Below are 15323 nucleotides of genomic sequence, written 5' to 3'. Positions count from 1 at the left end.
TTATATATTTACATTCAGTAGATTTTTTTTCAGTATCTCTCAGTAATTATAAATAATCAATCTAATTATTAAATCATTAATAATAAATAACTATGCCAAACTTTAGGTTCCAAGTGAACTACGGTATCTGAAGTTTTTATGCTATTAAGCCTTGATGCCTCTGATAAATCTGACTGCATTTCAGCCTCTTGTTTTTGATTCTGAACCAACATTGTCTGTAACTAGGCAATACAAATTTTGTAATTGACCAATTTATGTGAGAGTAGTGGCTTCCTATTTATGATCCATATCAATTTAGGTATTTCTGAATATTTCAAGAGTATTGTGGGTTTGTCTGCCCTGGGCTACACATAAATTTGATATAAATTAATGTATTTCTTCAACAGTGTTAATGGCATCTACATCTTTACATTATACATCTACATACAAATTCAACCCATGATAGCATAAACAAGTTTTGTAATGAAATTAAATTTCCTTGGTCAGAATCCACATTTTTTATGGCTTACCCAAATTTTCAATAGTGATACATAGAGGAAATTTTTGGAAATGGTTTAAAAACAGTGCAAAGACAAGGAGACAGAGAAATAACCTGCCTGAGTAAAGGTGTCCACACTCCTTGGAGGTTAAAGGTGTCCACACTCCTTGGAGCTTGCTGTGTGTATTGGGTGAGTGCCAGGCATGTGCTCAGCATTCATACTTGGTGCACTGTGGAGAGCTGTCACCCCCAGGGCAGAGCTGCAGGGATACAGGATAGCTTCCCTTTGCCCATGGAAGCTGCTGGGATGGAGGAATTTTAGGGTCAGTACCAAGTCAATTAAGAGCAGATGGAGGCATTGGCAGCCAGTGGCTCCATTCAGGAGGGAACAAGCTGGAGGGCAGAATGTGGAGCAGTTCAGGAAAGGAGGGATTTTCCACAGCAGGGGAGGAGTTAGGAGGATACAACAGGGACTGTGCAGATGCCAGAGACATAGAAAGAGTCAAAGAGAGAACAGGAGAGCCTTGGAAAAATGTCATCTTTTCACATACTGGCTTCAGTTTGCTTTCTTTCCTCCCTTTCACAAAAATCTCCAAGGCTTCTTCCTTTTCACTTTCCCTTTATATCCCTTAATGTTTGTGGTTGCTTCTGACTCAGATTCCTTCTAAGGGAAAATGGGTATTACATACTTCCAAACAGTTTTTTTATTGGATAGCTGCTCCCTTTTGGGCTGATACCCTCTATGCATGACAAGATTTTGTCCTTAAGGCACTGTGGGTGTGAACATTAGGTCTGGAAAGTGTAATTGCCCAACTTGCAATCTGAGTACAGCATAATGCAGGGAAATGATTAATGAATCATCCAACTAAATGCTAATATTTGCATTTGTCATTGATCTATAGAGAGCAAAAGTGCAGTTAGAAGTATTATTCAATTTCATTGCAGGCTGAGATGATACCCTGAGAGAGGGAAAGTAGGTCTGATCCTAGACCCAGAGTGATCACAGTTGTATTTGAAATACTGTGAAATATTCAGGGCTTTGTTTGTGATTCTCATTGCAGTCACTAAGAGTGACAATGAGAAGTCACTAAGAGTGCTTGCTGATGTCCCAGGCAGGGCATAGGGAATTACACCACAGTATCACGGGATTCAAGATTTTCTGCACAAGACTTAGAAACAGCAGCTTTTGTTTGGCTGCCTAATTCACTGGTTAGCTGAAAATTTAACTGGCACATTCATATCTTAGCACTTATTAAATGGACACCTCAAATTGATAACCATGAGTAATAGTTTATCTTTTTCCATCTCTCCCTGACACTCCCATCATCATTCCCTGCAAATTTTCAGGAATATTAGTACATTAAAACATATATATATATATCTCAGAAGCCCTATTCTACATGTTTTGTTTTGCATCCTGCTCTGTGCTTACCTGCTCCACTCCAGAATGCCTCCATTTCAGTTAGGTGATAGCTAAAGTATGCAAAATTTCTAACTCTAATTTAATCTGTTTTATTACTTTTCCATGCACTTGATGCCTTTTCATTTTCTGGTAGTTGAAATACTAGGATACAATTATTAAGATATTCAGGAAGTGGTAAATAAGTGCTCATGTGTCATAAAATGACAAATGAAAAAGCATACTGTAAAAGAGAAATGTTGATTTTAGTTGTCCTGAGAATTAGTAAAGATAGACATTGACTGGTGAAGATATGAAATAGGAAAAAAGCCCCATGAAGATGAAAAAGAGCTATTATCTCTTAGATCATGTCACCTCTTTTCAATAAAATATTGTGCTCCCCTGAGGATGCAATTTAAACTGATAGTGCATCACAGAACTCCTTTGCAGCCTTTTCTTAGGCAGGCAGTTTACTTAGGCAGCAGTTGCACTCCTCAGTGCAATTGACTTGTAATAAACCTTTGTTGTGAGTATAAAAATACCAGGATTGAAGTCAAGTGCTCTTCAATTAAAGACCTATTTAGGTGGGAACAAGTAGAAATTCTGGCAGTCATTTGAGCAGTGCTGTCAAAACTGAACTGCTTTGCAAAACTACATCCATCTTGGTTTTGAACTTCATTAAAAACAGAACCAGTACTGAGAGAGAAAAGAGATGTATCTGTGGAAATTAGAAGAGTTTAGAAAAATACCAGAATTATGTATTTGGTCATCTTAGAAATATTCTAGGTTTTCATGTTGAAATGAGATTTTTGTTTCCATCTTTAACTTGGAAAATGTAGAAGAAAATGTCTAAAAGTTGAAATCAAATTAAATGCATAAGAAAAAGAATCCTGATGAAAAATTTCAACATCAAATCTAAAATTATCAAAATCATCTGTGAAATTTGGGCTTTCATAGCCCTACTGAGCAGGTACACCCTCAAGTGTTTGGAATAAAATAATTTTGCAGTCAGTGGATTAAAATGTAAACCTGGACACATATGTTCGCTACAGCACCATCATCACTTGAAAAGCAAACTTCTGTTGCTTCAGGATTTGATCCATCTAGCAAGAGAGGGAGGAAAAAAAAGAATGTTCTGAACTTGCAGATGTTTTTCCTGGAGGAGTAATGACTCTTATGTAAATAATCACTTTATTCTGCAAGTGCATACAATTTCATTCCACAAATTGATTTCACCTCTTCTGCCCTTTTCTCTGGTGCAAGCCTCTGCTAGATCTAGCAAGCCTCATTATTCTCTTTTTAAATATCAAAGCTATAAACATCCAAGTCAGAGCTGTGTAGGAACATCATTTTCAAGCAACATCTTGAAATCTCCAAGTTGGTGTCAAATACAAATCTTGGCTAACACTGTGAATGTATTTTATCACTAATGTGGAAGAGATGTAGCTTTTTAGCATCATCTTGTGTGGGCGGTTAATGAGAGAGGAAAAACTAAACATAATGTAAACATCAGAAGTGATGGAATAGTCTGGGAAATAAATTCTTTTGCTGCAATACAACTCTTTTCCAGTTAAGCATCAAACATGCAGTGTGTGGTTGTTTGCTCAACCTCCGTACATGGCAAACCACATTTACAGTGCTGAGCAACTCTGGCACTAAAATTCATCATCAGTGAGCAGAGCAGGGGGACACTTAACATGGTATGCCCAGGGCCACCAATGTCACCTCACAGAGATAACTGGGTGTACTCAGATATTACAGTAATGGAAGGAGGAGCAGAATCATCCCCTAAATCTTTGTGTGTTCATAAACTGTCACTGTCAGCTTTAGCTACCCTGTGTTATGAGCTGCAGTTGATTTTTTTCTCTTTTTTGCTGTCTTTCATGATACATGTGCATGTCTCATAAATACGATTTATCGTTTCTCTTTTTAAGCTAAAGTGGTTGGAGGAAGAGTGTGGCATTCATTCCTGAGGGAAGATAACTTGCCTGAGGAAAGTTTGTTTTAGGCAGTTAGTGAGTAGCTCTTATTCTTAGAACTTGAAGGTATCTGTTTCTCAGATAATTATATCTTGGGAGTATATTGTGATATATTTCAGCTGTGAGTATGAATTACAGTTTTCTAGCCCATTGTTTCAGGAATACTTTGTCAGTGAATTTCACATTGTTAACAAGGTTAATTACACATTGTTCAACAAAATGCCAGTTTTCATTGTTTCCTCAGACTGCATTCATTTTCATAGTACCTACTTTTAAGGTAGGCATCTGTTACATCAGCTTTGTTTTCAGCTCTCAAAGTAGCAAAATTTCCTTACCTTCTAAGTGGAAATCTTGCAGTTCCTGTAAGGATTACTCCTTTCTCCTAGGTGATCTTTTTTTTGTATGTTCACTACTGCTTATGGAAAAAATATTAAGTGTGGCAGGTAAAGTTAAACCCAGAGCTCAGTGTGAAGCTGGGTGTCAGTGCAGGGATTGCCACTGGGGATGAGCCCTGTTCCTGTTGAGCTCAGCTTTCCCTCTCTGATAGATGCCCCTGGTAAGTATTTCAGAGGAAAGTGCAGCAAAGCCCTCAGTAAGGAAATAATGAACCTAACACAGAAGGTCTTTTGAGCTGTGCTGTGAAAAATGAGAGTCTGTATATTTACTTATTATACCCAGTCTAAAGCAGCTCTTGGGGTTTTTTCTTGTTAAGTATAACTGTTTGATCCTTTCTGATACTCTGCTCTTCTCATAGTCTCAAATGATGTCTTGTAACAATGAGTTTCACCTCAGGTTAATCAAGTTCTCTAGAAAAAGATGTTTTCCTTTATCAATTTTATATGTGTTGTCTTTTCAATTTTATTGAATGTCCACAAGAGTAGTTTTATTTCCCTTTTTCTACCATTCATTATTTTCTAAGCCTTTGCAATGTCTTCCCTTCTTCATCTCCTGTCTAAAGTAAACAATTCCAAATGTCTTAGCTGTTTCTACTTGATTTGTAAGCTTTTAAGTATTTTTATTTCATTTTCGTACCTGTCCTAATTTTGAAATGTACTTTTTAAAGATTAGAGTTTGAGGCATAAGCCTGATCTGTAGGTTGGAAATGGGATATTATTTGTATAACTCTGATTCTTTTGACTCCTTTTGTTTTTAGTTTCCTTTTTTCTGGTGATCCCATATGTACTGGAACAATTTCAGGGGAACTTCCACCACTAGGCAGAGTCTCAAAACACCTCCCACAACTACATCTTCACTTACCTGGGACAGTAGAAGTGCTTCAGATGACATATGCCACTGTGCTCTCTTTGTTATTCCAACAAAAGGGCAAACTGTTTGTTTTCAGAGCATTTTTTGGGCTTTTTAAATTATCAAGGACATATATTTGTCAAATACAGGTAAAATGCAGGCACCTGGAATGGCTAATTCAGTAGTGTTCTGCTCATTGTGAAACTCAATTGTCTGAAGTAAAGCCCATGTTTCTTCCTGAAGAGAGGCTTAAGGAATTGCAGTTGTAGTTGTACAGTTTAAGCTATTAAATAATAGTATTTTGAGGAATTATCTTGAGATGCCTCAGCACCAAAGTTTAGCCTCTGCATTTTAAAACACCTCTAAGTCTCTTTTTCCAGAGTGCTGCCCAAACTTGAATTTATCTAGTTGCATTTATCTGACTTTCCTATGAAAATACAGTTTGTCACAATTATTGGGAAACAGATGATCTCCCAAGTCAGAGATTGCTTCCATAACTGGTGGATTTTCATAATTCAGAGAAACTTTCTCAAACCTTTTGTCTCATTTAATACCTTTGTAAATGAGGATGTAGGACAGAAAAAGTGTAGACTACACTTAACTTTCAGTCCTGATGTAGCAGCTTTTTAGCTTAAAATTAGAGGTAAAAAATAGGAGTGCAGATTGCACATCTCTTTTATTTTCTCTTTTTTATTTTTTTTATCCCCAGATCTAAACGTCCAGTGCCAGTTTCAACCACAGCTCCCAGAATTGACTCTCCCAGGGCTGTAATTCCCCATCAGAAGGTAAGTGACACATTTCTCCCCAGCCAGAGTGAATCCCATTTCTATCTGCTGAGGTGAAGGTAAATATCCATTACAGGAAATAGCTTCTGCCTGCCCCAAATAACTAAAGGTTGAATGAATGCACAGGCAGCAAAACTGCTGCAAGGCAATGTATTAGTGATCTGTATTTTGCTAATTTCTGATTAGCAGGACCAAAGCATCCAGCTATCCCTCTGATGTGATTTGGTCTAACCAATTCTGAGCAACTGTTTTCATGTAAGCTACAAGAAGCCACTAAATCTTCTCAAAAATCTACATTTGCTTTTGTAGATTGTTGGGGAGAACCATTAGACTGTGCCTCAATCTCTCCAAATCCTGGCTGCAACTGAAATGACACTGATTTGGAAAGAGAACATGAGGGCATTTGAAAGCTTGCATCGTATAGTGTTCTTATCATAGTATTCAGAAGACCTGAGAATAAAAAATAAAGAGGATAAGTCAATTTAATGAATAACAGCAAGTGGCAGAGGAAATGAATGGCTTGGTTTCCATTGTCAAAACACATCATCTTTCATAAAATAAATGTTCATTTTAGAATAAACACTGACTGTACCTGGCAACCCATCTTCTGTATCTTTGGAGACACCAAGGAGCAGGGGTACCTGAAAGATGGTGTATATATCCCTAGGCTCAGGCTCTGGGCAGAACATTTGTATTGCTGATGCATTTCATTAGATAAATGGACAGCAGCTAAAGTTTCTATTGCTGCAACTTATCCCTGCTGTCTGTGCCAGTTTCATTCCTAGCATGCATATAAATAAAAAACACTGAAGATCAAAATACATGGGGAATTAGATGATTTTCTAGTGGTTTTGACACTTCCAACATCCATAAATCAATTTTAAGTAATTTTTATAAACTCTATGCTTTCCAAATTCAGAGCACAGATGGTAACATCATCCCTGAAACTGCTGCAAATAGGTTCAAAAGAGCAGAAGAGAATGCACCTGGGGGGAATAATTTGATTCAATTTTGTTTTGTGAAATTTTAAATTAACCTGACTGGCCATTTATTAGTTGAGGCAGAAATTGTTTTTTCAGACTGGATCTTGTAAACTTTTTTTGGCAAGGGAAGATGAAATTAAGAATTTATCTTGCTCAGAGTTGTTTCTCTTTATATCATGATGTTATAAAAAGTTATTTTGGAGGAACTTATTGGAATCGTCAGCAATAGTACTGTGAAATTCCTAGAACAAAAGCCATGAATCATTCTTTTGGTTAAACTGGTGTTTGACTGCACCACCAAAGTAATGGGGACAGGAAGGGGAAGGAGTTCTCATTTTCCCTGAAGATGTACCCAGAATGCTGTCAGTGTTCAAGGCAGTGAGTAGATGTGTCTCATCAGAGTTATTCACCAAGATGAGATTGACAACTACCTTTTCGGGCTCTGTAGCACCTGCACAGGTATGAAAATTCTGTCTCCTTCCTCCATAGGCACATAAAGCTCTTATATATTGGACTTTCATGACTCTTTTAGGTGTATTTTAGATGCATTTCTTCTTTTTCAATTGTCAGTTTTAAAATTGCTGCCATAGGTTTTCAAAGCTGTTTACCACAGAAAATACTTTTCACCCTTAACTATCTACTGTATAGAAAAGTTAGCTTTACACACAGCAGGGGTCTCTTGAAGGTCCTAAAAGACCCCTTGGCATGAAAGCCACACTTTACATTTCCTATTCTAGCCCTTCAGAGAGAGATGAGAATCAAAAGACTCAACCCATTTTCAGAAGCTTGCTGTCTTATGTTTGAGAATTCTGTGCAAGGTGCTCAGGAAAGTTTTGTAGGAGCTGCTGGAGGCAGCCTTTTCTGAGCCAGCTGCAGGCAGTACCAGCAGCTGGAAAAGAGAATTAGTGGAACCTTTCTAGAGAAAAGGGTGGCATCCAGGGAAGGTATGGTGGGAAATGGGTTATCTTGCAGTATTCAGGAAGATCTTAGGTATAGAGTTTTTCACCCAGGGGAAGAGGTAACATCAGAGTGCTGGACCCTTTGCAGGTCAAGAGGAGTGACACTTGTGTCACTTGTGTACACTAATAGCAAGTTTTAAGTGAAGAAAAATTCTTCTCTAGGAGTTGTTTGGAAGGAAAAAAGGCATTGAACTCTCAGAGAAGTCTCAAAATCCAGAATAAAGATACTTTACTGATAGAGGCAGTGTAATGCTGATTTGGCAGTAAGCTGTGTTACACTAAATACACTTTAAAACCAAGGTTTCTTTGCTTGTCCCTTTATTATTTCTAGTAATAAGTATAACTGTAGAAATGAAGAATTCTGTGACACACAGGCAAAAGTCACCTCCACACCTCTGCTTGACAATTTTTAGACCGATGGTTTACATGAAATCAATTTGATGGTATTTTTTAAAAATCAGCAAAAGGCTGCATTACAAGACAGTTGTGACAGTGTCATCCTTATACATCACGAGAAGCTTTCCTCACCCTTCTCTGGTTAAGGTTAAGGTGTGGCAACGTTAGCTAAACAATCTGCATGTTTAACTTCAGTGTCTAGTTAAAAACAAATCCTCTTGTACATTATTGCTGATCTGATTGCAGCTTCCACTAATTTTCAAGCATGCACTTCTTCTTTCACTGTTCACTGGGTTATTTTTGTTTTAGGGAAACAAGCATACTTTTTTCACAAAGATCAGTCATTTTTTCACAAAGCTGATCAATGTTATAGATGATACAGGTTCTGCAACCATCAGTATGTAGGGCTATTATTGGGAATAAGGTTTGATTGCTTTTCAGTCTCACTATATCTGACATAAATCTCAAACTAGAAACAATTTTCATTTAGTTTAGTCAAATATTAGTGAAGTCTTTTGCAAAGGTGGGGCATAGCTGGAAGAAAGGGCATAGTTAATGTTGAAAGCATTCAGATAACAGTAAGAGTAAGCTTGAGTGCAAGGATTTAAACTAAGTCATCAATCAGTCAATGAACTCATTGACTGCAGCTTTTCAGAGGGGACACAACACAAGTGAAGATTCAGCTCAGTGCAGTTCAAAACATTCAAGCTGGTGTTTTAGGGCTAAGCATGGCTTTAACATTTGTTCATTTGCATGAAGGTATTGGCAGCCTTGTTAATTCTAATAATCCAGCTATGTGTTGTGCTTTCTGTGAAACACTACTGGCAACACTTATTTTGGAGTCCCAGTGAGCATCTTGTCATACTTATGATTTCTTTCATGCCAAATTTGGGAGACTATGTGTCTAAGAGAAAATAGATAGAGATGACTGACTTTTTGAGTACAGGATGGAGAAGCTGGCTCAGCCAAAAGTAGTTGGATCATGTCGTTGAGAGTCATTCAGTGCCATGGTGCCTCCATTCCATTTATCCTCTAAAAAATTTAAAGCAACAATTGCTTCTTGAGCATGGGTTGGTGGGTCAAAATCACTGGTATACTGTTAAAATTGTTCTCCCTGAAGTGCAAGAGATGAATAATGACTGTAGGGTCACAGCAATAGATAAATAGAGAATGATTTGTCAAAGGGAGAGGACCTGCAAAGCCTGGTATTGTATTACCCAATCTAAATTTATTTCCCACTTCCCTGATACATAGGAAGGAACATTTGCCATTCATAGAAATTGGATTTTTGTAAATAAATAATATTTCAGAATGGAAATTGAGCTGATTCCTAGCTTTCTTCTATTTCAAAAGGTTTGAGACTCCTCTACATTTCTCAGTTGGAAGCTCATTCCCTGACGTTACGCAGTTTTCCTCCCGCAGCAAGGGACTGCTGCACGATCCAGCATCTTCCTGAAGGGAAGCCCGTTGCTCAGTGTCAGAGCCTCCTCTCCTGGTCGGCTCGAGGGTAGCATCAGGCTCCCAGAGCTGGAAATGTCAGCTTGCTTTTCCAGCCACTGAAACAGAATGGGATAAGGGATGGGGAACAGGGGAACGTTTGTTATTGTTGGCTGCATTTCATGTGATGCAGTGCTGAAAGCTCAGTGCTGCTGCTCAGTATTAGACATTTGCCCTTCATAGTCTGAAATTCTGCATTGATCTGATTTTGACACTGAACTGGAGACAAAAAATAATTCTACAATATTCTCCCAGGAATAAAGTGAATCAGAGATTTTTTGGTTAGTCACAAAAGGGAAGAGCTAAATATGCTGATGATGGAGGAGTAATTCTTTAGAAGTACAGCCTCTCCCTTTGACACTTCTGGTTTCATCCATTTTTTCCCCCACAACACAGGAAAAACAACTGCCCTAAAACTGTCCAAAATATGAACTCAAGATGGAGATTGCTAACCTGGGACTGCTGGGCTCTAAAGAATTCTAATACTGATTTGCCAGTATGCTGGTATTGCAGCTAGAGATCGTTTAAGGAGTAAAACCAGAACTCCATTTGTGCCAAAAAGGACCAAAAGCATGGGCCATCCTCTTTTATGGCTGCCCTATAATTTCCCCTTTGCCTATTGTTACTGTCCAGTAACACCAACACTATGAAAATGCATTAGGGCTAAGGAAATATGTGGCATTTCTCTCATTAGTAGTTGAAACTGATACTTTACAATGAGCTCTTCTTGCATGTCCTTTTATTTTGGGGTGTAGGAAGAAACCCACAGTTAACTAAAAGCCACGGTGTTTTCAGGGTAACAAATAAATATAACTCCACCATATCCTTTTTCTCCTCTATTACATCTGTGCTTGTTTTTATTTAATAATTGTTTTGTCCCTCTGTGCTGGCATGTAAAAATGGTTTGCCCAAGTGATTAGTTAATTTTTGAACATATTTGTGCCTCTTCTTGTACACATTTTTAGAGAGAAGCCCTTTTTTCTATTTATTTAATGATACCCAGAAGCTTTCAATAGACCACTGGAAGGGATTGTTGTTTGCTGTTTTCAATCTCAGGGTGGAATAACCAAAGCATGTATTGCAAATGTATTTATTTAAAAAGGCATGGTCTGAAAATGCTTTTAGGATTATCTATTTCTACAGCCTCGGGCAGCTATTAATGCCAGCTAAAATCTCTTCCTGTTTATCACTAAAAAAAATTATCTTAGTTAATTTTATCTGCCTTACATTTTTGATTCAACATGTCTTAAATGTATTTAATGTTATGATTACTTATATCCTTAGACCTTTAGGGTTTTTTCCCAATAAATTTTAATTAATCAAGGCATATTATCTTGATTTTTATTTTCAAATGTATGCTCCCTACATTTATACATGCAATATAGAAAAAACCAAAAGGGCAATAAAAATATCTTTCTCGTGAACCATAGTATCACAATTAGTAAATTACATTAATGATAGCCAATACTAGCAAAAGCATAGAATCAGAGGCCAGATTATTCTCAGAACTGTATTTCATGCAAGGTGTTAAAGATGATGATTGCATTGCCCATGAATGAGGCAAAAAAATGAGGCATTACTGGGCCTCTTAACTGTGAGCATTTTTCATTTTTGAAATCACCTCTTATTTTGGTTTCACTAAGGTGCATTTATAGTGAATCATTTTTGAAACTCAAGTGTTGGACTGTGTTTTTCCAGGATGAGTTTGTGGTAGATTGTTTTGAACCTGAGCACCAGCACAGACTTCTATGGGTATAGGTATTGTAGATTCCTTTGGGTAAGGCAATACCTGCTGCTGTCCCTGCTAGGAATATTATCTGCACAGGACTGTAGGATCACACACACCTCTATATTCTCAAGCACACATTCCTTCAAGTGGAAATGAAGCAGGAATGATCAGCATAGGAGCAGGCTCTCCGTGGAGCAGTTCTTGAGTCCTGTGGGTGTCTCTGCTAACCCTGCTGCATGGCCTGATCAGCATGAACCAGAGCCCAGGAAAGCAGTGCATCATTTCCGTAACCTCAAGTGCACTCACAGACAACAGAATGGTGTGGTTTAGAATCATTGTGTCTTTATAATACTGGCATTGACTTCTATGGTTATACATGATCTAAAACTTTTCTTACCTCAAGACTTTTTTTAAGATTTCTTAATTATCCTAGAAATTAATGGACAGTGTTGCCTTAATATAAAATTATTGCTGTGAGGTTGACTAGTAGCAAATGCTCTCTTAATGTTAAGCTTTATTTGTTGATTTCAACTAAAACCTAGTAAAAAAATGCCTGAGTTGGTTTTGCTTCCCTTATTTTGAAACAATGCATTTCTTTGTTGAAAATCTTCCCTGAAAGTTTGAATGCTTTGGCCCCAATCTGTTTATTGCTAGTTTATGACTATGTTTACAGCATTAATTGCAGATATGTTATTTTTGCATGTGTTCTATGATTGCTCTTTTCTTTTTTTTTCTTTTCTTGGCTTGCATGTTTGCTACTACAGGAACCTGCTTGGGAAATCAATGGCAACAGAACAACCTTCAGCCCTCTAACTAACACGGCGACTGGGCCTGTGGGTAGTGTTTTAGCAACCAATGGAACCTTTTCAGGCTACCTCAACCAGCAAGAGATCAGCCTTTCAAATAGCTCTTCCTACCTAAAGACTACCACAGTTAGATCTTCCATGTCCTCTCAGTCTGTGACTCCTGACATTTCACCAGCCAAGAGTTCGTTAGGTTCCAAAGCAAGCCCTGCTTTGGCTGGTGGCAGTAGCCCTGCTCACCAGCTGAGCCCTGCAAGGCAGTATAACAACCCCATTGGCCTGTACTCAGCAGAGACCCTGAGGGAAATGGCTGAGATGCATAAATTGAGTCTCAACCGAAGGGCTTCGGAAGGTGGACTTCCTAGAGGGTAGGTAACATGGTAACATCTTTAATTATTTCAATAAGTAATGAACTTGCTGAGCAGTGAATGTAATGGTGCTTACCCTATTGTGCATTTGTCTAGCAGTCATTATTAAAGCCTGGATCAATAATTAAATTTTCCAGTAGCCCCAGAACATACCCACATTGCCATTACAGAATAATGATTGTTGGTATGTGATGTGCAGCATGGATTGGCAATTGTCAGCAGAGCATGCGGGGGAACACTAGGACTGAAGTAACTGTAATCATCTCAGGGTTGTGACACTCAGCAGTTCTAATACATGGAGTCTCAAAGAAGCAAGTACTGCTGCCAGACATCAGAGCAGCTGCTATAAACCACACCTGATCTTTGGTACTTTGCTAGAGAGAAATGGCTTTGACCAGCAAATCTGACATACCCAGCTACAGAAGTGTCCTGCTGTAATTCCTGCCTTAATGCGTTGGCTTTCCTATGCAAAATGAGTCAGAACTGCAATATTTTGAATCCTCTGGTTTGAAGAATGTCTTGCATCTTTTAGCTTTAATGTTAACTTTGCTATAACAAGGAATGATCTCCAGATACTGCCCAGATAGTTTGATCCCATGCTGTCAAGGTTTTCCATATTCCTATACTGCAGGTCATCTGTTTTGTTAGTAGGTTTGTGAAGTGAGGATCTTGGACTGCAGTACATGAGAAAAAGCAGGGAGAAACAGGTTTTCCTAATTTTTTGCCTTCATGTATAAATCATCAAACAAATCTAATTTTTTACTTTATTTGTGGTTTGGGTTTTTTTTTTTTTTTAAATGAAGATAAATTTCTTGTTAGGAATATGGGGAAAAGTGGTTTTTTGACACTAGGGACTTGGCTATATAAGGAAAACCAGAAAATTCCTACAATTCATTCAAGGTCTGGTAGCAAATGCATGTCTTCAAGTACTTTATATCCATTTGCAACAGCTCTTTGCAAAAATAAAACCAAGAGGTTTTAAGTTGTAGAAAAGTAGGGGTATTTCATCCAATTAAAAGAGCATATATTCCTGTTCTAAATGATTCAAGCAATTTTAGATGATTCACTGCCACTCCCTTGAGCACTCAACATTAACAATCCTAATTAACTTATCTGAGAAAATTCTATCCTCCCTTCTCATACTTGATAATTAACTAAAGCAACTGCCTTTAAAAAAAATCAGTTAGTAAGCAAGATCAGCAAAGTAAACCTCAAAATACTTGTCTCTCAATTTACAGTTTCCTGAAGAATACCAATTCTTGTCTTATTTCAATATGCAGAGTTTCCCAGGTGTATATCTTATTGTCTTTTTCTCCACTATGTTCATAATGTTCCTTAATACCTGCAGGGGTGAGGGTGAAGGAGCTGAATTTTGGATGGCTCAGCATTGTGACTGTTTTGTTATCAGAATTACAACACAGCTGCATCCATAACTCACCAAAGAGAGTGTGAGCCTTTCTATTCAGTTTGAATGAAATTTTAGGGAACTGCTATCTGCCTTTACCATCTTGAATACTGATGAACAAACAAAAAAAAATAAAAAACTTTTATCCTGCCGTGCAGGAACATTCTGAAAAGATCAAAGAGTCCAGACGCACTAAATAAATGTGTCTTATCTGGTAACTTCTCTGAGATTTAGAGAACTGTACATCTCTGTTGACATGCCGAGAAAATTCAGAGCTCAATAGTGCTATCATTCCCGCTCCCACTTGACTGTTATCCATGAAGTAAGAAGTATCTTGCCTCCTGCTCTGTGGAGAAAAACATGGAACCTGTAACTATCTTGGGACTTGGTGGCATCCATGATAATCTCAATCTCACAGTGCATATATGGGAATCGGGAAGCACTGTGAGCACTGAATAATCAGCTCTGGTCTTTTCTGGGAACATTCTTACCATTTAATACAACATGGTTGTGATATTGTGGTGCTCCAAAACAGAATTCATTGTGTTTTCACAAACATGCACTTAGCTGTATGGTAAAAGCTGCGAGAAAGTTCAAGCATGAGGAGTGATCTTAAGGTATGTTTCAGTTCTGTGCCCTTTTCACCAGATGATTTAAACTTAATTGTGTGAATTGCTGTTACAGGTTTAGCTAAACCCTTTGGAAAATCCTATCAAGAAGCTGAAATTAATTTTGAGATTACTTCCATGATCTGTGAAGAATAACAAAGCATCTGTTTCTCTAATACACTTTACATTAAAGTTTTATCACTCAGACCCAAGGTGAAAAATAAGATAGCCTATTAGGAGTGTGGAACGTGATGTGCTGAAAGCTCTGGAGTGTATGAATAAATATGAACAGTGAGTCATAGTTTGTAACGTGCATCTTTTTCATTCCAATGTAAGTTATTTTTCACACTGTAGGTCAAGGGCAGTAAATACCTGTCCTACAAGTACGTGCCAGGTGGCTTGGGTTACTGGCCTCTTACTGAGTGACCTCTGGGAGCAGCAAGTTGGGTGTTCCAGACATGTCCCTATATAGAGTCAAACTAAAATTATGTGTGGCTCTGAACTGGGAGGAATTTTCTCATCACATCCTAAACATAAGGAGAAGCAAAGCTTTACTGTTTTTGAAGGAAGCTATGGCAGTCTCTTCACATCTCAAAAATCTTTACTGAGATATGACTACTGATCTGTTCTTAGTGTGTGCACATAATGTTTCTTTTCTTTGGACATACTTTTCTATTCCTTTAATTAAG

The 15323-nt window shown here is 37.9% G+C and overlaps 1 protein-coding gene across 2 annotated transcripts in view; it reads left to right on the top strand.

The window, feature by feature from the left end:
• The window catches only part of LDB3 (LIM domain binding 3), a 108724-nt gene that overhangs the window by 38501 nt on the left and 54900 nt on the right, over nucleotides 1–15323 (top strand). For both annotated transcript variants that reach the window (XM_066554768.1, XM_066554767.1), the window contains exon 3: nucleotides 5811–5886. In XM_066554768.1, coding sequence (XP_066410865.1) covers nucleotides 5811–5886 — 76 coding nt within the window. The remainder of the gene's footprint in view (nucleotides 1–5810; nucleotides 5887–15323) is intronic.

This window comes from Molothrus aeneus, chromosome 8 (assembly GCF_037042795.1).
Source record: "Molothrus aeneus isolate 106 chromosome 8, BPBGC_Maene_1.0, whole genome shotgun sequence".
Classification (NCBI taxonomy): domain Eukaryota; kingdom Metazoa; phylum Chordata; class Aves; order Passeriformes; family Icteridae; genus Molothrus; species Molothrus aeneus.
Note: the sequence above shows the minus strand (reverse complement) of the source record. Positions and strands in the feature narration are given on the sequence as shown.